Here is a 25,754-nt window from a genome sequence, read left to right as displayed (position 1 = left end):
CTCTAGCAGCATCACATGATGCTGCTAATGATGGTGGTTTTTTATAAGTTGATTAGAGTTATACAGAATGTCAAGGTTTTGAAAATCACATGATGTAAGCTAAGGTCTTTACTTTAGGCTAAAGAGTGGAGTTATGCTCCACTCGCTTTGGTTATTTTCTGTCTTCTGTGATGTCTCTCCACACAAAAGTAGTTTTCACTTTTATGAAGTTTAGCCAACATTATAACCGTTTTATGACACAACAGCAAAGAACAACATACTAAGTCATAGTCATGCATCATTTGGTTTCAAGCTGTGTCTAAGTATGGATTTTTCTTTTGGAGGATCATTTTAATAAATGACTGGCTAAAGCCCACAGTTTAAGAACAGCTGTGACATTTAGCCTGCTTTCAGACCTTTAGGCTTCGTCTCTTTCTGATGATGCTGTGAAAATAGTATCTTTGTGACTCAGAATAAAAGCCCTGTGGCTCTCTGGCTCTTTTAGAGTTGGTGCTTTAATTCCCACTGGGTAATGCTAAATATGTAGGTACTTCTGGGACCGTATGGTGCTGAGGATTAACTTTTCTCCGATTGGCATATAAATGGCATATAAAGCAGCATGAATATCTCATTTATTTCCCCTGGAGTGACCCACATTCTGTGGATGTTAGATGAGCTTCTGGGCAAAATAACTCAATAGAAAGAATTTAAATCTTTAATCTTTGTCCTGGTATCTCAATTCAAACCCTGTGGCTGGAGTATCTAATTATAAAGAGGCTTTCTACAATAGGTTAAGACATTTTTAGTTTGTAACAAGTCATGGAAAATTAAAAGCAATTTCTAAAAGATCTTCAATAAGATTAATTTTTAAAAAATCCTTTCACCAGTTTCTAATGTTCTGAAATAAGCATGAAATGATCTCAGCAGTTAGAAAACGATACAGTAATTACTTTCATGTGATTATTCTGCATCTGCCCTAATTTACTGCTGAATGCTTCTAGTACAAATAAGAGCCAGAGGAATAAAAATAGCATGTTGGATATTTAAATTCTAGCTTATGCTGCTTAGTGATCAGAAAAAAGTCACATTTCTCTTCTCCAGTCATGTGCTGTTGTAGCTTGAAAAGCTCAGTTACGAAAGTGAACACTGAGAGCACTACATCACTGTGGGTAATGCTGCGATAGATGGGGACTAATTAATGAAATTAAAATTTAAGTGAGTAACTTCACCAAAGGCCTCAAAAGCAGCTTTAGTGTTCTGCATGTGATGAACTTTAATTCTAAGGAACTGACTGAGAAGCGGATTCATGTTGCCAAAAGGAAGATTATGATGCTCAGCACACTCAGCTTTCTGTTCTTGTTTGCACTCATCTTGCAATATTCTCAAACTGTAAAGTTTTCCCTGCATGCAGTGAAACACTGAGGGAACTTTCTTTGATTTTTGTGTCCTGCAGACTTGACTCCAAGAAAATCATCCTTGAGATTATCGAAACCATACTTACATACTATACATTTATATTCTTCTAATATACAACTCTGGAAAAAGAAGTTTCTCTGATTTAACTCTTTATATGTATATGTTTGAGTAAAATGAACATCGTTCTTGTATTCTATGAACTACTGACAACATGTCTCCAAAATTTGAAACAAATATTTTGTTTTTATTTGCAAAAATGAGAAACGGTCAAAATATCAAAAAAGATGCATAGCTTTCAGATCTCAAATAATGCAAAGACAAGTTAGTATTTATTTAGATACAACAATGCTAATGTATAAACTCAGGAAGAGTTCAGTAATCCATATTTGGTGGAATAACCAGGAGGTTTTTAATCGGGTTCAGTGCAGTGGCATCATAATTTTTTCCAGAGTTGCATATTATATACTTCTGCAAGTATATAATATGTGCCTGATTTTGAGAAAGAAGCAGGAACAAAATACCTACTTTATGTTTAAAGCATAATTTGGTTTCAGGACTTTATTGTTTGCAAATTCTAATAAATTCACACACAGGGTATGCACACGGTTGAATCATCTCTGTATTGCTTCTACAAAACTGACATTTATATGGAAATGTCATGGAGTATTACTTAAACATGAAGCCTGGGACAGATGCATGATGACAGCATTAAAGGAACAGAGATGAATCATGCTGCAACAGCTACGAGCAACACATAGTTGTCGACGTTCCAGTGATGGTCACAGGACAGGACAATGTTATTTCTGGGCTGTTAATGGTCTGAAGGCACAAATAATTCTCTGTGACTCCAAATAAGAACTCATTGACTTTTTACCTTCATATTTTAGGAGGGCTCTGATTTATTAGACATAACTTTTTACTACTAAAACCAAAAAGGACACATTATACTGAAGTATCTCTGGCTGCAGCTGTAAATGTTTCATGGTTAAAGCTTCTTCATGTATCTGTCCGTTTGCATATGCATAGAAATGTGTTTGAATATCAGAAGGTTAACATGAAATTGTCAAGAAAATCCGAGCTCATCCCACTTCCCCATGCTGGAGATTTTAGTTTAACAGTAATAATAAATAAAGTTATCTTTAAAATGAATCACTCAAGTGACATCAAGGCCCAACAGTAGACTTAGGTGTCAATAAAATAAATCTGGTTGTGTGTGTTGTTTTTGTCTAAAGCAAACTTTGCTTTAATTCTACTTTTTTCTATCTAATCATAAGAAATCATAGTCAGTCAGAGAGAGTCATTAAACAGGAAAAGCAGGTTTCCTGGAAAAAGAGGAAGTAAGTTTCCAGCCTGCAGATTTATAAAAATAGCTGAGACTATTCCTTAGTTTAAAACATGAAAGTTTTAAAGAATGAAATCTAAACATTTTGAGTAATTTCATAAGATTCAAAGTAAAATACTTATATTAATAATGGTTTACTTGTAATAATACTTACACTTACATTTGTGGGAACACTTACAAGAAAAACAAGTAACTGTAACTTTGGTATTAAATAATTAGAATCATGGATTATTCTTGGTTTCTTTTCAGAAGAACATCTGTAATAACTCACATTAGGATTATAATAAGTATAATTAATAAGTTATGGTTATAAAATCATAAATGAATGATAAATCAGAGAAGCTGAAGAAAATAAATGTGATATAAGTTATGGTTATAAAATGATAAATGAATGCTAAATCAGAAGCTAAAGAAAATAAATGTGATATAAATGTGATTTTGACATTGAACTTGAAATGGTGTAACTGCAATTAAACATCACTGATATGTTGTAGGTAGATAGTAGGTGAAAGGTGAACGGTTAAGGGAAAAAGGGGAACTAACAGGAGAGCAGAGATGATCAACGCCTTATTTAGGTAAAAGGTTGTGCAGGCAATGGACAGGAGGTTGAGCAACTCTGAGACATTAGCACAGACTTCAGGACATAATGTCTGAAGGACAGTGATGGATGTGAGGTCATCTGTCTAAGCAGACAGCCAATGAAAACGCACCAAAAGGGTGGATAAACCCTATATAAGGTGGGTGCAAAAGAGGAACCGTTCGTTGGATCCTCCGGGCAGCTTCGAGCCAAGAGATGGACAAAGAACTCTGCAGCTGAAGAAGAGCCGGAGCCACAGAGCCGAAGACTGTCCTTCTCATGGAGACCAACCCGTCAGCCCTGCAACCTGTGGCTTTGAATCGCACTTCTCTCATCGGCTGGGTTCAGACCCCAAAGACAAAGATGAAGACAAAGGCAAAGACAAAGAAGAAGAACTGGTGCCTTTTTTCCTGCCAGCACCAAGTCCTGTGTGACCTCACCATCCATGCGGAGAGGAGGCTCATCAGACCTACAGAGATTCCTGCCTTCGCCGATCAACATCTTCCTCCTGCTGCAGCACCTTCTTCATCATCAGGCCAGGTCTGGGGTTCGAAACACCAAACTCCGTCCGTCTCTCTCAAAGGTTCTCTTTTTTAGTTCTTAGTATCAGCAGTAGGGAAAGACAGACTAGATGATTGATTTTACTTATTTGATTATTTCTGCTACTGAATTAAGCTGTACTGACCCTTGCAAAAATGCCTTATTAATAAAATATTTAGCATAAAGAAAATCTAAAAGATGTTGTGGACATTCAGTTAATGAGTCACCTTAAAGTTCTTTGATGGTTGTAAAATAGCTATGATGTTTGATTCTGGAGAGGAAAAAGTTTAAAATGTTTTTAGGTTGCTGGTAGCCCAAATTTAAAACGTCATCCTTGGGACTCGCCCGAGTCACTAAAACCTACCTGGTTCAATAACAAATGCAAGTTGTAAAATAGAGAACGAGCGACCGTTAACAGGTGTGCTCTGTGAAACTAGTTGGCTGTAGGCTGCTCAGTCTGGCTAATTCACAGGGGGAAGAAGGGTGGGACACCTGGATGTTGGCCGTCAGAAACCAGGCGAATCGTTTCTCGAAACCAGCTTAAACAGAGTTTACTTCAGTTCTGGGCAGGGTAAATCCCAGCAGATTTAGAAAACTCAATTAACCCGTTAGAAGGAGAGCTGGTAGCACATCTCCCCTCTCAGAAGAGGAAGTAGAGAGTGAGACAGTAGAGACAGAAGGGGGGGGGGGGGGGGGGGGGGGGGTGTTGCGCAACAACAAAATGTTGAGTTGTACCTGTCTGCAGGACCTCCAGGTCTGACGTAGGTGACCACTAAGGGCCGTGACTTGTGCCAGTCTTCATGGGTTCCACCTGCAATCAGGAGCAGGAAAAAAATCTGAGTCAAATGAGTGGAAATTTTACATTTTTAACAAACTCTAGTATATTCAGTCATTTGTAACATTGTTCAAAGTCCCTGTGAAATAAACATCTTTTTGCATCCATTTAAATGTGATCATTTAGGTAAAACCTTTTCAAAATGATGTTATGTTATTCATTGTTCTGTTGCTAGTTCTCCAGTATTCAGTCACCTGTACATGATTTCCATTATTTGTAGGCCATAATCAGCTAAATTAATAGCATATTTTTGTCGGGGTCCTGAGGTTTGTCAGCTGTTCTCCACCAGAGGGAGCCGGAGACCTTCTGAGGGTGTGAGTCGGCGTCTGCACACCTGTCCTCCATCTACTCATTTGGAGGCATATAAATGGAGGAGGATGCTGACACTTCTCTGCCAGAGTGTTAGCCTGTAATGGTACCGGCTTACCTTGAGCTACTTCTACTAGGATTTGTCCCCCAGATTCTGACCCTTCTTGTCTCTCTGTTCCCAGCTACCCTGGTCTGGAGCTATCTGGTCATCAGTCGCCCTCGAGACGGAATCCTCACCGCCTTGAGCCTTACCTGTCCGTCCTCCGCCACCGCCGCCTCTGATTTCGACCCTCAACCCGCTGACCAGCCTCTATACCCTCAAGGTCCTCTCCCGGTCCAATACTCCCCCCCCGAACAGGTATATCCTCAACCTCCACCAAACGTCAAATTTCCTGGGTCCTGACTAATCATCTCTGTCCTCCCCTAGTTGCCCTGAGATCTGCCAGACGAACTGGGATCCTGATTCCTTTTGTTTGAGTTCACTGTAAATAAATCTCACTATTGTATTTCCTGTCTCTGGAGTGTTTCTGCATGTGGGTTAGAAAACTCGCCACCAACATGACAGAACACTCTGGCCAACAACCTAGCCCCGCAGAGTCACTCCGAAGGGCTTTGGAGCAGCAGCATGTTCTCATTCAAAACCACGACGCCGCCTTACAAGAGCTGAGTAAACGCCAAGCCGAGACGAACCGCACTCTGCAAGAGATCGCAGGTTTTTTGCAAAGATCCAGTTCTCAGGCATCCGCTGCTGCTGCAGCTCCTGCTGCCGATCCGGCTCCCGCCTCGGATCCGAATCCACCTTCCAGGTCAGAGAATACAGTCCACTCCACAGTTTCTGATTTCCGCCCATCCCTGCCTGAGAGATTCTCAGGTGAAGCAAGTAAGTTCAAAGGTTTTTTGTTTCAATGCTCCATAATTTTCAATCACTCTCCTCAGAGCTTCTCTCAGGATGGTAGAAAAATTTCTTTTATTCTATCACACCTGTCTGGTAAAGCATTGGAGTGGGCAGAAGCCAAATACTCTTCCACAGTGGATTATGGTTGTACTTTTGACGAGTTTATTAAGGAGTTTAAGCAAGCATTCAACCAAGATACAGATAAGACCGCAGATTCCCGTGGTTTGTTAGAAATCAAGCAAGGTAACCGGACGGTGGCTGATTTCGCTATTGAGTTCCGGATTAAAGCGGCTGCTTCAGGCTGGGGGCAAACGGCGCTTAAGAGTGCCTATTTTCACTCTCTAAACGAATCTATAAAAGACGAGTTGGCAACATTAGATGAACCGAACACTTTGGAAGATCTGATACGACTGACTATCCGTTTAGATAACCGGCTGCGGGCCAGATCCAATGCAAAATCCAAGAGCCGCATTTTCCCGGTCACAATGCTACCTGAAAGATCTAATGATGCCGTTTCCTCATCCACAGTTCTCACTGAAGCCGAGCCAATGCAGATCGGTCACACCCGACTCACGCCAGAAGAAAGGCAAAGGAGGTTCAAAGAAAACCTCTGCTTATACTGTGGTGAACCCGGACATTTTGTTACCACCTGTCCCACTAAGTTAAAAGCAGGGGTCCGCCAGAGGAAATGAGGAGACTGGCGGACCATCTCCAAACAGAAAATTCTCCTCGTCTCCTGTTACCAGCAACTTTGTTTAATAATAATCAGTCTCTCACTCTGTCAGCCATGATTGACTCAGGTTGTGAGAGAAATCTAATTGGCTCCGATTTGGTCAAACAATTAGATATCGAAACTACTCTGTTGACTAACCCCCTGAGAGTTACGGCATTGGATGGTAAACAACTACCTCACATAACTCACCAGACCAGACCCCTAGACCTCTTAATTTCTGGGAATCATAGGGAAACGATATCATTTTTTGTTTTTCCTGCTGCTAGCTCCCCTGTAGTTCTGGGTTTTGATTGGCTTCAACTCCACAATCCCCATATCAACTGGTCTAAGAAACATGTGGAGTCCTGGTCCATTTCCTGTCATTGCTCCTGCCTCCGCTCAGCTGCCCCTCCGAGTCAGTCACCGGCAAACCGTCAGGAGGTTGATCCACCCGACCTCGCTGCCATTCCACCAGATTATCATGATTTGGCTCCAGTGTTCAGTAAATCTAGTGCTCTTTCTCTCCCTCCGCACCGCCCTTATGACTGCGCCATCGATCTCCTCCCTGGAGCGCCACTGCCTAACAGTCGGCTTTATAATATCTCCAAACCGGAGAGGGAGACCATGGAGAATTATATCAACGAGTCTCTTGCGGCAGGAATCATCCGACCATCATCGTCTCCACTCGGATCGGGTTTTTTCTTTGTAAGTAAAAAAGACGGCTCTCTGCGGCCCTGTATTGATTACCGGGGGCTAAACCAAATAACAATCAAGAACAAATACCCGCTGCCTCTATTAGCTTCGGCTTTCGAACCGGTTCAGGATGCCACAGTTTTCACCAAGTTAGACTTAAGAAACGCTTACCACCTTCTCAGAATCCGCGAAGGAGACGAGTGGAAAACAGCTTTCAAAACACCCCTGGGACATTTTGAGTATCTTGTCATGCCTTTCGGTTTGTCTAATGCACCGGCTTGTTTCCAGGCGCTAGTTAATGACGTTTTGAGGGATTTTTTAAATGTGTTTGTGTTCGTCTACCTTGATGACATCTTGATATATTCCAGGACCATCTCTGAACATCGGAGACATGTTCGCTTAGTCCTTCAGCGACTTTTGGAAAATAAACTGTTCGTCAAAGCTGAGAAATGCGAGTTTCATTGCTCATCAGTTACCTTTCTGGGCTTCGTGCTCGAGGGCGGGCAGGTGAGACCATCAGAGGACAAGATCCAGGCGGTTTTGGACTGGCCCACTCCAGAAAACAGGAAACAACTCCAAAGGTTTCTGGGGTTTGCCAATTTCTATCGAAGGTTCATCAGAAATTACAGTCAAACAGCCCTTCCTCTGACAGCGTTAACTTCAGTTAAGAAGACGTTTCACTGGCCACCTGAGGCTGAAGCGGCATTCAAGAAACTCAAAACTCTGTTTTCTAGCGCACCCATCCTCATTCAACCTGACCCCTCCAAACAGTTCATCCTGGAGGTGGATGCATCTGACTCAGGGGTGGGAGCCGTACTTTCTCAAAGTTCTGAATCTGACCAGAAAACTCATCCTTGTGCGTTTTTCTCCCGCAGACTCACCCCAGCTGAACGGAACTACGACGTTGGTGATAGAGAGCTCCTCGCCATTAAATTGGCTTTGGAGGAATGGCGGCATTGGCTGGAGGGCGCCGAGCATCCCATTTTGGTATGGACAGATCACAAAAACCTCTCCTACATTCAATCCGCCAAAAGATCAAACCCCCGTCAGTCCCGCTGGTCATTATTCTTCTCCCGATTCAATCTGACCATTTCATACCGCCCGGGGTCGAAGAACATAAAACCAGATGCTCTGTCCCGTCTTCACGCCTCTGATGAACCTGAGACACCAGCTGCCATCTTACCTGCTAGTTGTACTGTAGCCACAGTCTCCTGGGAGGCTTCAGATCTAATTAAACAAGCTCAGACCTCTGAACCAGACCCTGGCACAGGCCCGCCTAATAGGACATATGTTCCTTCTGCAGTGAGGGCTAGATTAATTCATTGGATGCATACCACGAAGTTTTCAGCTCATCCTGGGGTCAGTAGAACTGTGGCCCTGATTTCCCGTCGGTTCTGGTGGCCATCACTTCATAAAGACATAAAAGAGTTTGTCCTAGCCTGTCCTGTTTGTGCCCGGAATAAATCATCTCATCAGCCTCCCTCAGGTCTGCTTCATCCATTGCCTATTCCCAAACGCCCATGGTCACACATCGCTATAGATTTTGTGACGGGGTTACCTGCGTCCAAGGGCATGACCACCATACTCACTGTCATTGAGCGATTTTCAAAAGCCTGTCATCTCATTCCACTTAGGAAACTTCCCACAGCCCTTCAGACCGCTCAGCTGCTGGTGAAGCACGTTTTCAAACTGCACGGAATCCCACAGGAGATACTTTCTGACAGAGGTCCACAGTTCACCGCCCAGGTATGGAAACATTTTTGTGCTGCCCTAGAAGCGAAGGTCTGTCTAACTTCTGGTTACCACCCCCAGTCAAACGGTCAAACTGAGCGAATGAATCAAGAGCTGGAGTCCACGCTCAGATGCATCACTTCCTCCAACCCCTCTGACTGGAGTCAGTTTCTGCATTGGGTGGAGTATGCACATAATGCTCACGTTTCATCTGCTACTGGTCTGTCCCCTTTTGAAGTCTCGCTAGGATACCAACCTCCACTGTTTCCGGCCGATGAGAAGGAAATTTCGGTCACTTCGGTCCAGCATCACATCCGCCGCTGCCGCTCAATCTGGAAAGACACAGTAGCAGCTCTGAATCGTTCATCTGATCGAAACCGGCGATTCGCGGATCGAAGACGACGCCCAGCCCCCACCTACTCGCCGGGACAGCAGGTTTGGCTGTCCACCAGGGACATTCCATTGAAGTCCATGTCTCGAAAGCTGTCTCCCCGTTTCATTGGCCCATATAAAATTGAGTCGGTTGTCAGTCCTTCTGCTGTACGTTTACGTCTGCCTCCCTCTCTCCGGATTCATCCCACATTCCACGTCTCCCAGGTTAAGCCCGTCCTGACCAGTCCACTGTGCCCTCCTTCCGACCCCCCTCCTCCCCCCCGTGAGATAGATGGGCACCCAGCCTACACTGTTCGCCGGGTCGTGGACTCCCGTCGTCGGGGCCGGGGCTGGCAATACCTGGTCGACTGGGAGGGCTACGGCCCGGAGGACCGGATGTGGGTTCCGGGTTCTTTTATTTTGGATCCTTCCTTGATTTCAGACTATCGTTCGTCTCTGCCCTCCTGTTCGTTTGGACCGCCGGGTGGCGGTCGTTGAGGGAGGGGTACTGTCGGGGTCCTGAGGTTTGTCAGCTGTTCTCCACCAGAGGGAGCCGGAGACCTTCTGAGGGTGTGAGTCGGCGTCTGCACACCTGTCCTCCATCTACTCATTTGGAGGCATATAAATGGAGGAGGATGCTGACACTTCTCTGCCAGAGTGTTAGCCTGTAATGGTACCGGCTTACCTTGAGCTACTTCTACTAGGATTTGTCCCCCAGATTCTGACCCTTCTTGTCTCTCTGTTCCCAGCTACCCTGGTCTGGAGCTATCTGGTCATCAGTCGCCCTCGAGACGGAATCCTCACCGCCTTGAGCCTTACCTGTCCGTCCTCCGCCACCGCCGCCTCTGATTTCGACCCTCAACCCGCTGACCAGCCTCTATACCCTCAAGGTCCTCTCCCGGTCCAATACTCCCCCCCGAACAGGTATATCCTCAACCTCCACCAAACGTCAAATTTCCTGGGTCCTGACTAATCATCTCTGTCCTCCCCTAGTTGCCCTGAGATCTGCCAGACGAACTGGGATCCTGATTCCTTTTGTTTGAGTTCACTGTAAATAAATCTCACTATTGTATTTCCTGTCTCTGGAGTGTTTCTGCATGTGGGTTAGAAAACTCGCCACCAACATGACAATTTTACTCTATGTTTGTTTAATACATCAGTTTTACTTTCTGAAATAAGTGACAAAACATCCTGAACCTGTTCAGAATATTGTAGCTTTTTTGATATGTACCTGTATTACATAGTAAAACAGTTTTAATGTCTGTCCAGACATTAAAACTCCCAAGATTCCTTTAATATTTCTATAAATAATTTCTCCTTTTGAATCCAAGGTTTGACAACTGGAACCTGGGATTACAAATTAGGTTATTAATTTTGTTAAAGTTGCCATTTTTGGTGACATTTACCTCTCATGACAAAACCAAAGCTGCTTCCCTCTTTGTGCAAACAGATGTCGATTGTCTTCGATATTACCCCTGAGGTGCTGTCAGGTGCTTTCAGAGGGAGGAGAAAAACAAACTAATGATTCATTCAAGAAAAGTAAACAGTTTAGAATTAAACTGTTTGTTTTAAAAATGTACAAGTTTAAGATTCATTCAAGAAAAATAAACAGATTAGAATTAAACTGCTTGTTTTAAAAATGTACACGTTTGATTAGTTCAGATATGCATAAATATTACAGTTACGGTCGTTTAGTCTTAGAAATGTCCAGAAAAATCAAGAAAATAAATGAACTTCCTATCATCTGTGAGTGTTGCTGCATTATACAAATATGCATCAAGACCCGAGTTAAATGTCGTACAAGTTAAATATTAATAGGGTGGCATATTTATATGGAAATGTATTCATATTGAATGATTCAGTATGTTATAATTTATATTCAAAAGCGAGTCACAGTCCTGCAGACATAATGCATAACATACATGCAGACAGGCCCAAAGTTATTGATACCTCTGGCATATTTAGACGTGAAGTCATCTTTATTCAACTCAATAGGTGTCTTCATGTAAATGAAAATATTTTCATTTTCAATGCACAGCATTTATATTTGTGTTGGTTGACCATTCTCTCACCACTGAAACATCCAGTGTTTCCCAAAACCAAATGCTCTGCCTGACGTTGTGGTTTAAATTCTTGATGTGGATAAACAACCTGTAAAAACCATTTTTCCCACCACTATGACTGAACGTATGGATGGATATTCAACAATTGTCCCTAGTGTTTATTAACACTTTGTACTGTGGGCACTTGACCTTTAAGACATTTAGATACGACCTTGTCGCCACTTGAAAACTCCTGAGTTAGCTGTTTTGTTTTAGCAACAAACCGACTGTGGAGAGCTGCAGTTTTTCACCTGTGGACTCGGTGGAAACAGCTGTTCCTGATTTATCACGGTAATCAGGGAGCCTTAGAACAGCATGGACCATTTAGAAAGGTGTAGAAACTTGGATGCTTCAACAGACTTTCACAATTTGCAAATGTTATGAATAATTCATACACCCTCTTTTACATCAAATGTAAGTAAAACATCAGAAGATTGTTTTTGTACATGTTTTTCTGAAATCTTAAACATTGTAGAATCATATTTGACAAACATCTCTATTCTTTAAAGTCACAATGAAAATGTTGCTCAAGTTAAAAGAATACTTTAAATTTAAATCTGCCAAACAGATTCATAATTGTGGGTTTAATTATAGCAGAAAGTATGGTGTGTGTTCAGGTGCTTTTGTAAGATACGAACACTTGAATTTTTTTCTCTTAAGGATTTCAGAACTGAGCTGCCTCATGTACATGGGCTTCAGAAAACATGTGGTTAAAATGCTTATTAAAATAAACAAATCAGAGCCAAGTGAACAAAACTTATTATTATATTATAGCATATTGACTTACTGATTGTAACCTTCTCAAAGTGTCAGTGTGATTTGTACCTGTAGGGGGCAGCTCATACTCCACCTCTAACAGGACTCTCTCTCCAACGTTCTTTAATAAACTAATAATTTCTTCATGCCTCAGTTTGGTCAGATTGATGCCGTTCACAGATTTGATGTAATCCCCGACATTAAGCTGGTCACTCCTGTATGAAAAAATGTATCAAACCACACAACATGTTACAGTGTTTGTATAGACTCAACAGTCACAATACACATGCATAAGTCAGCTGTGCATCTAACTGTTGTTTGCTGTTTAATCATTCCACTCTGTAAAATTCCCAATTAAAATTCATCAGTAAAACTCCAAAATAGTATTGATCTCCAGGCCTTTGATGGGTATTTATAAGGTTTTCACTGAAACTGTGTTGAAGCGTCACTTTGCACTTTCAAACTGCCTTTTCTTCAGAGTCCTCTGGTAGAAAAGGACAGTATGATGCTTGATGAAAAGAGTGTATTACTCAGTGAGTAGCTTGATGTAGCTGTATGTTTGCTTTAGCTTTTAAATATTTTTCCAAAATGACGATTTTACCCACCTGGCTGCCAGCCCACCTGGCCGTAGATTTGATACCCGTGGTTTCCCATCCTTGTCCGTTCCTCCTGAGATGGTTAGTCCAAGTGTGCTGCCTTCTTTTTTCACCAGTTCCACCATGGTCACCCCCCGTAGAGCTTCTAACCAAAAACATAAAGGCATGCACCCACACGGACACATATCAGGACAATCCAGCCAAGGGAAAGACAAAGACAAAGTGTACACAGAACAATCAAATACACAACAGAAAAAACTTGTTATTGGATGCTACCTTCATTTTCCTTTCAGATTAAACAAAAGCTGAAAAATGGGGAAGATAAAACATTTTTTTTACTGATCTGTTGTTGCCTTTGGTTTATTCAACAAATGATTTTAGTCCTTTACATTTATATAAACTTGCTTTGCAATCATAGGAAGCTTAAACTATGGATTAAACTTTTGCTTTACATCGACCCCAAGTGAGCAATATTTATTAAGATATTTCAGTTGCATATTTAACAGCTGCATTACAATTTAGACTTCAGCGTATGTAGACATTCATTAATAATGTATTTAATGTATAACACTCAATAAACATCTAAAAATTAAAATTAAGAAACTACATTTATATGAGAAACTTTTAATTACCTTTATGGGACAATATATGCATACTAACTACCATGTTGATACACTAGCAGGATGTTTGAGGTTAAGATTATATGAAAAACTTTTCCCTGAACCCGTCTGATCATTCTTCTGTGGAAACAAGGATCAAGGAATGGCGCAGCGTCCCACTCTTCCAACAGAGAACGAGCCAACTATTGTTCAATGCAAAATTCCCTGCACACTTAATTAGACTGCTGTGCAAACAGGGACATCACAATATTCAGAGGAACTACACATAACCTGTTCTACAACAATTGTTATCTCCAAAGGGACAGCTACTTCTGGGTTCAGTCAAGATTTCCTGAGGTTGAAAGTTTGATTAATCATGCTGGCAAAAATACTACAGAGGACAAAGTGGTTCTCAAGAGAGGTCAAGAAAATTACATTTCCAAGACTTTAAAGATAGAATTATGAACAAATATTTTCTTTTTACAAGGTAGGACAGATATATAATTAATACCTCTCCTTTATAACTATAATTATTTAATAGTTATAAAACTCATCTCACAATTTGTTGGTACAAATAATCCAAGTTACCCCGTAAATGTTGAATTTCAGTGTTGATGTATGAAATCAAAGTTTCACATTAAAGGTCACAAGAGTGATGGGAAAGTCATGATGGCGTAAAAGAAAAGATTGTTTTTATCACAAATGTTTCTCAATGGGAAACATGATTCCAAATTATTTGCAGAAAGTTTGTCTATTATTAAGGCATATTAATGTATTTTCTGTTTGAACTATTAAAATAAACACATGAGTGTTATTAGAGGATTTCTCAATTGATTTATTTTAGCTATTCTCTAAACCCTATAAATACCAGGGGTCTAATGTAATGGGTAACTAACAGAAACAAACTCTTAGTTTAGCCTTTCTAGATGATGAACAAATGGTTAATTAATGGTTAATTAATAATTAATGGACACCTGCTCATGACATGACTGTGGAGCTATAGCTATATAGAGTTAGCCTTAATTCACCATTACTAAATGATGGTTAGAAATGTGCTAGAAAACACTTCAGCTGGCCACCACTCGGCCCTTCAGCACCCTAACCTGAAGTCATTCAGTTTCTGACATATTTGTGGAAATTCAACATCCATTATTTGTATTCATGGAGAGTTGTTACAGTCACAGATTATTCTGGAGAGGTTTTAAGTGACAGAGGTGTCATGTACCTGGTATACTGTGCCTTCTCAAAGTCATGGTGTGTTCTGGTCCAGAGATATCCTTTGTTTTTCCATATGGCCCCTCATCTAGAAGGAACAGATACAGCAGTGAGCTGAGCTTCATAACAATACTTTGCATTATTTTTTTGGTTTTCATGTCTTAAACTTGCTTTTTCAGTTGTCATAATAAAAAGATACTTTCTGACATAGACAGCTAAAATGGAGAGGCTGAAGGGTGAAACAGAAATTAAATCTACCAGTTTCACATATAAAACTAGTATAAAACAAAGATATTACACTTTGAAAAATGCTCAAAGATGAAGAAAATGAAGCAAAGGAAGAAACATTCACAATAAACACATACAAACTTTACCTGGTTAATGTTTTACACTCACATATTGGAGGCTTTACACACTGTAAAAGTCTTAAACATTAAAATATACACAAATATTTTCTATTGGGTTAAAACACGCAGTAAATGTAGCGTTTTGAATCTGCAGGAAACTGGAGTTCAGATCGCCCTTTTCCAATGGATGCCAGCTGGTCAAGGAATAGGATCTACTGATCGGACATAAGCCAGTAAACCGGCGGCGACAACACCTGACCGGCGGCTACAACGCTGAGAGGCTGCTGTGGAGACAACACCTGACCGGAGGCTACAACGCTGAGAGGGGGTTGCGGCGCCAACACCTGGTAGGCGGCTACAACATCTGAGGTGGGTCTCCATACCTGAGCTAAGGCTACAATGCTGGGCTGCTATTGCTGAGAACACCTAGCGGCTGCGACTACGCTGGGTTCCCACTACAATATCTGACTGGCGGCAACAAAGCAGGGCAGCTGCTGCAACTCCTGAGCTGGAACTCCAACGCCGGACCATCAAATTGTTCAGAGTAAACGGAAATGTCGAAAAGAAATACGAAGCAAAGTCGATCCACGACAGAGGAGGAGTTTGAGGAGATAAAGAAATCCTTGGATTTCATGTCTGGTGAGATAGCAACAATCTCACAACAACAAAAACTAATAATGAACTTAATGGGGGAGGTTAAAGAATTGAAGAGACAGAATGTAGAGAAAGACAAGCAAATAGCCTTCCTGGAATATCGTGTGGCTGATTTGGAACAATACAGTCGAATGAATGATGTTATAATTAGTGGGTTGGAAATGAAGCCACGATCATATGCCCGGGCTGTTACAGAAGCAAATAATACCGAAGAAAGGGATGAAGAGCAAGGAACTTTTGAAAAACAGATAATATCATTCTTCAGCAATAAGGGAATCAGCATTGATAATAATGGCATTGAAGCTTGCCATCCACTTCCACAAAAAAACAAAGGACTTAAACCAGCTATTGTAATGAGATTTACAAACAGGAAACACAAAAATGAACTCTTAAAACAAGGGAGGAAATTAAAGGGAACCAATGTTTATATAAATGAGCATCTAACCAAACTAAACGCAGATATAGCAAGACAAGCACGTTTTCTCAGGAAACAAAAAAAAATACAATCAACATGGACCTCAAACTGCAGAGTCTATATCAAATTGAACGGTTCACCGGAAGAAGCTAAGATACTGTTCATCAGAAAAATTGAAGAGTTGGATAAATATCAGTAAAACAGGATAACCGGGTAACCATGGTCAACTTTCTGAAAACCAGTGATGATAAGAAAATATACATATGAACATAGACACAGATATTGACCCCGACAACAATTTTCTTGATTATTTGAATGACAACTGCCATTACTATACTGATGAGAACTATAGCCAATGCTATAATTCGGATCAAGAAATGTCAATTATTCACTTCAATAGCCGTAGCCTTTATGCAAATTATGACAAAATAAAAGAATATTTACATCAACTAAAAAGGTCATTTAGCGTCATAGCAATAACAGAAACCTGGCTCACTTCTGAGAAGGGAGTAGATTTCCCACTGGAGGGGTATGAGTTCAATTACATTAACAGAAAGAATAAAAAAGGTGGAGGTGTTGCTTTGTACATTAAGAATGATCTAAAATATAAGATGCTAGAAAAAATGTCAGTGTCAATTGATGAAGTTATGGAATGCATTACTATTGAAATCCAATTTGAGAAGCAGAAAAATATAATGGTCAGCTGTGTGTACAGAGCACCGGCATCTGATACTGACATCTTTACAAATTACATGGAAACATTGTTTGCTAAGATGCATCAAAAGGTAATTTTCATCTGTGGAGACTTTAATATTGATATGTTGAATCCACATATGGTTAAAAGTACATCTAACTTTATGGACTCTATATATAGTTTAGGTTTATATCCACTAATTACTAAACCAAGTAGAATAACAACACAGAGTTCAACCCTGATTGACAATATATTTACTAATTATATGGAAAGTAAATTGAGAAGTGGACTTCTTATAAATGATATCAGTGACCATCTACCAGTGTTTGTTATACTTGAAGATGTTTGCAGAAAAATGAACAAGGTCACAAACATCACTTACAAAAGAATAATATCAGAGGACTCAATAAGAGCATTAAGAAACGATTTACAATCACAGAACTGGAAAGTGTTGTATGAAGAAAGAAATATTGATAAGGCTTTTGACATATTCACCAAAATATTTAAAGCATTTTATGATAAAAACTGTCCAATTGTAACTTGTAATTACAGGCAAAAAAACAAACATAAGCCTTGGATTACAAAAGGCATACATAATGCATGTAAGAAAAAGAATAATCTATATAAACAATTTATAAAATATAAAACGGTTGAAGCAGAACAAAAATATAAATCTTATAAAAATAAATTAACTATTATTATGAGAAAATGCAAAACAGATTATTATTCTAAAATATTAGAAAATAATAAACTAAACATTAAAGGAATTTGGAAAACTTTACATAGCTTGATAAGAAAAAATTCTTCTAATACTACTCACCCTAAATATATTATTTATAATGATAAAACCCTGAATGAAAAAGTTGGGATAGTAAATGGATTTAATGAATATTTTGTAAATGTAGGGCCTACGTTAGCAGAACAAATAAATAAATCAAACCCACTGGATGTGGATTCATCGGAAATATGTATTAAACAAAATACATCATCTATGTACCTGAAACCAGTAGACAAAATTGAAATTAAGGAAATAGTTAATCAATGCAACAATAAAAAATCAATGGACTGGAAGGACATTAACATGTCACTTATAAAACAGATAATTGATGATGTGGCAGATCCTCTAACTTACATCTGCAACTTGTCATTCATATCTGGAACATTTCCAAATGCAATGAAAATAGCGAAGGTTATTCCTCTATTTAAATCTGGAGATAAGAATATAATTAGCAACTATAGACCAGTGTCACTTCTCTGTCAATTTTCAAAAATACTAGAAAAAGTTTTTAGTAAAAGGTTGGATAATTTCATTGAAAAGCAAAACATTCTGACTGATTGTCAGTATGGTTTTAGAGAAAAAAGATCAACTTCGATGGCACTGATGGCATTAACAGAAGAAATTATAGACAATATGGATAAAAAGAAATGTGCAATTGGTGTATTTCTGGATCTTAAAAAAGCTTTTGATACCATCAATCATGACATGTTATTAAAAAAACTGGAAAGGTATGGCATTAGAGGGGTGCCATTAAACTGGATTAGGAGCTACATTGGAGAAAGGAAACAATTTGTAGAATTAGATGGTCAAAAATCAGACGTACTCAACATAACTTGTGGAGTTCCGCAGGGATCAGTTTTGGGACCCAAATTGTTCATTTTGTATATAAATGACATAGTCAAAATATCAAATCTTATAAAATACATTATATTTGCAGATGATACAAGTATCTTCTGTACCGGAGAAAACATTCAACAACTCTCTAAAGTGATCAACACAGAAATAGAAAAATTACAGCATTGGCTCAAAAACAATAAATTATTTGTAAATTTAGATAAAACCAAATTTATGATATTCGGAAACAATAAAAAACAGGAAAATAATCCAATTAAAATATCAATTGACAGTGTTAATTTAGAAGAAGTACATGAAATAAAATTCTTGGGTGTCACATTAGATAATAAATTCAGCTGGAAACCACACATCGGACAAGTAAAATCTAAAATAGCCAAGAGTGTTGCTGTTATAAGAAGAATTAACTTCGTACTAGACTATAAATCTTTGTTTATTCTATATAATACACTCATTGCACCACATCTGACATATTGTGTGGAAGTCTGGGGGAATACATACAAAACAAATTTACAGCCATTATACCTCTTACAAAAACAATCCATCCGAATATTACATAAAGTGGGATACTGGGAACACACAAACCAGTTATTTATTAAATCAAATATACTGAAATTCTGGGACCTGGTAACATTTAAAACTACACAATTCATGTTTAAGGTCAGACATCAAAAACTTCCACACAGTATACAGGAAATGTTTGCTGACAGAGAGGGTGGTTATTATCTAAGAGGTGAAGGATATTTTAAAAAACAACATATTAGAACAACCAGGAAGAGCTTTTGTTTATCTGTGTGTGGAGTAAATGTCTGGAATGGATTGAATGATGAGTTAAAACAAATTACAAATGTAAACCAATTTAAAAAGCTGATTAAAGCAGAGCTCATTTCAAAATATGCTGTATAAGATGTTTAATATCCAATAGGCTATAATGTAATTGATGATATAAATAGTACTTAAAATAATTTTGTATAGTTATACATGATGAAAAATGGAAAAAAATTTCTTTTTGATGTTATGACAGTTCATTGTAAATACATTGACAAGTAGGAAAGGGGCAGGACATTATAAGATGTATCTTCTACCTGCTCCTTTTCGAACAGAAAATTTTGCATGTCACATGGGCATAATAATTTGTTTCATATTTTATTTCTTAAGTTTGTTTCATTCCATTTTATTTTATTTTCTCTTTGATTGTTTTAAAGTCTGTTCGAAATAAATAAATAAATAAATAAATAAATAAATAAATAACTGTTATTTACCACCGCCAGTAAATGCATCAAATTTGCTCGTTTCTACCTTACTGGTCAGTCAACGGCAAAATCAAGTCTAAGCAATTTGATTGGCTGTGATGGCCCGATGTGTACGTGCTGCTACGTACTGGCAGTCGGCCAGCGGCCGTTCACGGACCAGGCTGGATCTGGGCCATTTTGGATTGTTATTTCTTGCTAACCAGCTGGAGCTACGAACTTTCCTGGACGTTTTGCTTGGTTTTTGGAGCTGCAGACCCGAACTACGGACTGTTGGACAGCTGGAGCAGTTTATTGCCGTTTCTTCAAAAACTGGTAACCATGGTGGGGTGAGTAACCCATTCCTCGTGGTTGTTCTGGGAGCCGCCATCTTTGGGACTGCTATTCCGTGGTTGTGCTAACTGAGTCCCTTCAGGCCTTTATAAAGCTAACGGTCTGCTTTACACCAATAAGAGACTGAAAAGTGTGGTTGATACATTCAGTTTGCCAGTCCTGTTTGTTCATTTTTTATGTATATATTATTCTGTTTAAAATGTTTTTGTGCAGTTCTGTGATCGAAAGGTTTCACTGAGTGTGCTAAATACCCTCTTATTGATCTATGGGGGTTTTGAGATTTAGTTGTAGCACTTGTTGTGATTAATACCTTATTAATAGGTGGGACACATCCTGTGCTATGGTTCTACTGGACTGAAAGTTAACTGTGCTCTGTTGATGTGCATTGCCCTTGGTTTATTACTGACCAGTACGGTTTATTAAACTGGTACATTTTTCAACCTTAACATTTTTTCCTTCCTTTTCTTTAGTATAAGGTTAAAGCTGCACTGCACTCAAATCTCAGTTGTAGTTATCTTAGTCTTGCTATTGTGCATAGTTACGCACTCTATTCACAACATACACTGTTGCCAATTAAGACGCTCATTTCTCATTGTGAATATTTGATATTTTGTAGGTCAGAGAAACTGGGTGCTGTTCATAGGGGGAATATGAACAGTGGTTACTTATGTTTCTCAGTTTTATCACTTTAATATATTTTATACAAAGATTTCTGCCCCAATGGGGCAAAAAAAAAAAAAAAACTGCCTTTGATGAGCTGCAAAATGCTTGGAGCTTTTATGACATGAAATACTCACACAATTACTTTTATCTTGAAACCACGTTAAACCAAAATAAGTATAACATCTTTTAGGTATGTTAAAAACAACAAGTCACACAGAAATATTCAACTCTTGAAATGTTTGATAGCTTACCATGTTCCAGTCGGTCAGTAATTGTGTTTATTAAACATTTGATAGAAAGTAGATGAGAGGAGCGAAGGAGCCATGCCATGACAAAACTTTATAGTTAAAATTATCTGTTAATATTTATATATAAAACTGCACTCACGTTAGTGTGAAAATATATAAATGTATTTATCAGTTCATCTCTATCTACTGCTGCTCGTTCAACAGCATCGCCATAAACACAATAACTCATCCAGGAACCATCCAGAAGACACCTCACAGCAGGCAGGGACTGAACTTGCATTTAGTAAGCCTCCTTAAACTTTTCCTAAAGGTAAGTCCAGGTTCTCTGCACAGGACGTTTACATATTTCGCATATATGATTTATAATCTTTCTGTCATTCACTCACTATGCATAGCTAAGGGCTCAAATATAGAAGAGTTTGCAAAAGTCTTTTTAAATCTTTGGTGCTGTGTTTCTTTGCAGATTCCATCCAAATCGACCTACAACCATCCCTTTGCTCAGCATTGAGATGCTTGAGCTTCTTGATATGATTTAGCTAAAATGTTTTCTCAGTCAGTGGGACACGCTGCGCATGGCATCAGAGTTCATCTTAACAGCTTCATTACGGGTAAATGCTGTTCCAGGACCTGCTGGAAGTTCCTCTCAATGACTCCAACAGGAGGACTTTACTTATGAAGAACAATGATGAAATATGAACCCAACTGTGGAATGGCCCACCTGTTAGAGGCCCTGTATAGTCCTGATGTACTTTCACTGGTTCTTAGAAAGATACTTTCATTTATGTGGAAAGAGATTACTTCCATAATCTGTGAATCAAATCTGATCGTACTATTTTCAGTGTTTGTTTTGCAGTTTCTTCTAATTAGAGTCTAATTAAGGCCTAACTGGGATTTATTGTCAAGCATGTTTTGGGTCAAAGTTTTTGTGTTAAATACATTTTTCATATACGAAGGATTCTTAAGTGTTTGCCATCCCATGCCATCTGCAGCTCAGTTTGACAGCAGAGGCTGGAATGGAGGCGGCTGCGGCTGCGCATGCTGGTGCTGCGGCTGCTGCGGCTGTGCATGCTGGTGCTGCTGCGGCTGCGCATGCTGCTGCTGCTGCTGCTGCGGCTGCGCATGCTGGTGCTGCTGATGCGGCTGCTGCTGCGACTGAAGGCAGAGGATTTGTCCTACTTCTGAACCTCGGCTTCATCATAAGCTTTCAATGAGTTTTAAAATTCAAAAGCCATTTCTCATCTATTAAACTTTAAACTGCATGATTACGGCACAGCTCACACATAAACATATTTTATAAACCTGCAAAAATACATATACATTTTTTTATACTATTTTGTAGATGAGATTGCATTTTAAATCTGGCTATAGCACTGAGACACTAATGGACTCTGACAGAATTTGGAAGGACTTTGCAACATATTTTCAAGCGTTTGTTGGCTGAGAAAGGCTGTTTATCCTGAAGCTGCCACTAAGCAACACGCATGAGAGAAACATTTGTTAAATTTCTTTAGTTTTCTAAGTTAAACATGAATGTTTGGCTGAATAAAAACATGATGAGATTGAATTTATGTTTTTGTAAAGTGAGTCCTGTTGTGAATTAGCACTACACAGATAAACTGAATTAAACCAAATGTTTGACGAGTTTAACACATATGAAGAACATTAGATGTTAGTGAGATTGTGACGATGTGGAGCTTCAGTTCACAAATTGGTAGTAATCTCTTCAGATAGATCAGGTTTGATGATTTTTGTTCTAAGGAATAACCACATTCTGTAGCATTTGTTTAATGAAATGTAAAGTTTAAATTTACTCAGTGACTCTAAAATAATAATTATCTGACCTTTAAACCACGTATAAGATGTTTAAGGTTTTCAACCATCGTGATTAATGTAATTCGATATTCTATATTCCTTTTGCCAACATGCATAGCTCAGTTTAGAACATCTTCTTTTCATCAGCAAAAGGATCATATTGTTATTGTCTCAGAGATGCAAAGGCACAATAAATAAAATAAATATATATTGTGTGGTTTCTTTTTAGTTTGGAACCACATTCATAAGTTATCTGGCTGGCTAATATTTGGCTGTGGGACCATCATGTGTATGAAAACAGGATTTCCAAAGGCACAGATTTTACGTCTAACCAGGTATCAGGGATAATTTATGGGTTTGGGGCGTCTATGCCTTCCTGACTTCCTGTGTTTTAGTCAGACCTTACCCCAAACCTCACCAACTCTCAGCTCTCATTCTTTGAAAACAGCAAACTTGTCCTGCCTGTTTCTACCACTGAGGTATTATCCATCACTTTAAGGTTTTTCATGGCTTTGCACATGGTCTTTCAACACAGCTTATCTTTTATCTTTCTCAAAATAATGCTGAGACTCGTTTGGTCTCCACTCATTTCCCCCAACCCAGCCTGATAAATTGACGTCTCGCAATGAATAATTTGAATGGGATTAGACTAATGACTGCTGGCACTGTCAGGTAGCTGAACAGGTTGAGTTGCAGATGAAGCGTCAGGCCAGATTTACCTCCTCCAGCAGGCACAGTGCTTGTAGCTCCAGTTTCTTTTCAAGCAGAGACAGTAATGACTTTCGCCTGTGCGACAGAACAAACGACACTTTCCATAAGAAAATGAAACAATGTTGTGCTTAATCTTTCACAATGTTGGTATCATTTCTCTGTGCTGTTCCTGAGTGACCCTATAAAATATATATTGGGTTAAATAATTATGCTTAACAGCAAAAATAATATTTAATACAGTTTTTCTCTTGGTGTGAATGTACTGGATCACACTAACAGCTTCTGCTAGATGGATCAATGAAAATATGTTGAATAGTTTTTTATTTCACAAATCAAAGAAAATGCTGGAACAATGAGACAACATAAGGCTAACCAGTAAAAACACAGCTAAGTTTGTTTTAAATGAAGTAATGACTTATCAGTCAGAAATGTGTGAAACATATTTCACAGTTTTTTGATACAATAATCTTTACAGTTCCAGGAAACTTTTGTTTTGTTTTTTCTTTGTGAACCACAGAGACAGAACCCAATTTATTCTGCAAAACTACTGTTTTGGAACTGAAACCAATTGAGTCCTGAGTCCAGAGAGAGTCCAGACTGTGACCCAGAACCAAACGCCTGCAGGTTCAGCGCTGAGAGGAAAGAGAAAAGCTGTCGGAGCCGAGTCCAGCCGTTCCCCCAGCAGAGAGAGGAACGACTGGGAGTTAATGGTTCAGAAACCCAAACTGGTTTCAAGGAAACAGGCGCCTGAATCAAACTCTGATCCTGATCTATCAGGGTGGTTCTAGTTCTGACTTCATTATTTAACTTCTCCAAACCTGTCCTTAAATTGAAACGAGGATTGGGAAATATAAATTATGCACAGATGTTTGAATTTTTAGTAGGAGAAACAATTTGCTTTTGATGAAGTTAGACATATAAGAAGCTAATTATACCCTAAATGTTAATTCTTGGTTCCCATCAAAATTCTGTATGATTGATTGTTCATTAAGTTAATCATTAAAAATATAACATGCTTACTAGTAAGTTAATCCTATGAGTGACTAGTTATGTTAAATTATTCAATTTATGTTAAAAAGTCAGTTTGTAACTTTGAAAAACAATAAGTTTCTATTATTTGCTGACCTCATTCACTGCCATAGAATATAAATTAACAAGAAATATAATTTATTTATTTCAGGTTTGTTATTGATGGAGTTGAGACTGAAAAGATAAAAATCTTTAATTTATAAAGGAGATTGATAAGATAGATAACATAAACAACAAAGATCATGATTCCCTACATCATGCATTATGTTCTTTATGAATTTAAATTCCAATATGTAATAAGGAAATTCTTCCATCATGAATAGTGAACATCCTAGAAGCAGCTGCGCAGTTGGAGGTTACTGCACCTCCTACATCAGCAACATTTACAAAACAGGAGCCGTATTTACGCTTTCTACTAAAAACCATTTAACCAAAGCCAACAAAAGAGTAAAACCAACAAAAAACCCCATAAAATCATATATATGGGAACACTGTATGTAATTGGGGCAGAATCATTAAATCTGAACTGCTGCAGCATAAAGTCAGGATTTCTGAGCCTCTTTAAACAAAATCCATTGTGGAAAGAAAAACAGTTTTTCTTCAACGAATGTGGTGCAAGAAAATATTTCTCAACTGAAGCTTTTTATGCGTTTTCCAAGCTTTAATAAATAATTCATACAACAGGAGTAGAAAACATGACCTTAAAGTGAGTTTCTCCATTTGCATCAGCACTCCACTCAAGTTTTAAATGTGTTGTGCTTTTCTAATTAAGAAAAAGAAGTATTAACATGAAAGTTTGTCCATGCATGCCTTGTTTCTCTGATATTTAATTTGAAATCTCTCGAATACTCTCTGGACAAAAAAAGTAAACCAAAATAAGCTTATAAAATAGTAAAAACACAAATAGATACATGCTGAATGGCTGAAGAGAGGCAAAAACAGCTTTGCACCAAAACACCTGCAGGAATTGTGTAGATTTGTGTGGCTGAATTTGTCTCCGTGTCTGAAATGAATACATACATGACACAACAGTACTCTCTGTTGTTTCCCAAAAGCCTTTCCAAAAATATGTGAAGTACAACTTCAGGTGACAGAGTGGCTTGTGGGAACGAGGCTTTACTGGTAACACAGGCCTCTGAAGGGAACATGAGTTTCCCTCCAACTTCTTCTCTGCTGACAGGTAATTGTGCGACAGCATTAGGCTTTTCTCACAGAACTGTAGCTTAATTCCTCATTTTGTTCATTCAAGTCGACAATCTGTCCTGCTTTAGCAAAAGAACTTACTGGGATGCCCTTTAA

General features: G+C 38.9%; 1 protein-coding gene across 6 annotated transcripts in view; it reads right to left on the bottom strand.

Annotated features, from left to right (window-relative positions):
• Positions 1 to 25,754, bottom strand: part of grip2b (glutamate receptor interacting protein 2b) — a 241,637-nt gene that overhangs the window by 25,542 nt on the left and 190,341 nt on the right. For 5 of the 6 annotated variants that reach the window (XM_032549118.1, XM_032549115.1, XM_032549119.1 and 2 more), the window contains exons 2-6: positions 14,680 to 14,757; positions 12,865 to 13,000; positions 12,329 to 12,474; positions 10,808 to 10,894; positions 4,590 to 4,665 (exon numbers count right to left, since the gene is read on the bottom strand). In XM_032549118.1, the coding sequence (XP_032405009.1) occupies positions 4,590 to 4,665; positions 10,808 to 10,894; positions 12,329 to 12,474; positions 12,865 to 13,000; positions 14,680 to 14,757 (523 nt within the window). The remainder of the gene's footprint in view (positions 1 to 4,589; positions 4,666 to 10,807; positions 10,895 to 12,328; positions 12,475 to 12,864; positions 13,001 to 14,679; positions 14,758 to 25,754) is intronic. The other variant, XM_032549116.1, reaches the window with a different exon arrangement.

Source organism: Xiphophorus hellerii, chromosome 20, assembly GCF_003331165.1.
Source record: "Xiphophorus hellerii strain 12219 chromosome 20, Xiphophorus_hellerii-4.1, whole genome shotgun sequence".
Taxonomy (NCBI): Eukaryota; Metazoa; Chordata; class Actinopteri; order Cyprinodontiformes; family Poeciliidae; genus Xiphophorus; species Xiphophorus hellerii.
Note: the sequence above shows the minus strand (reverse complement) of the source record. Positions and strands in the feature narration are given on the sequence as shown.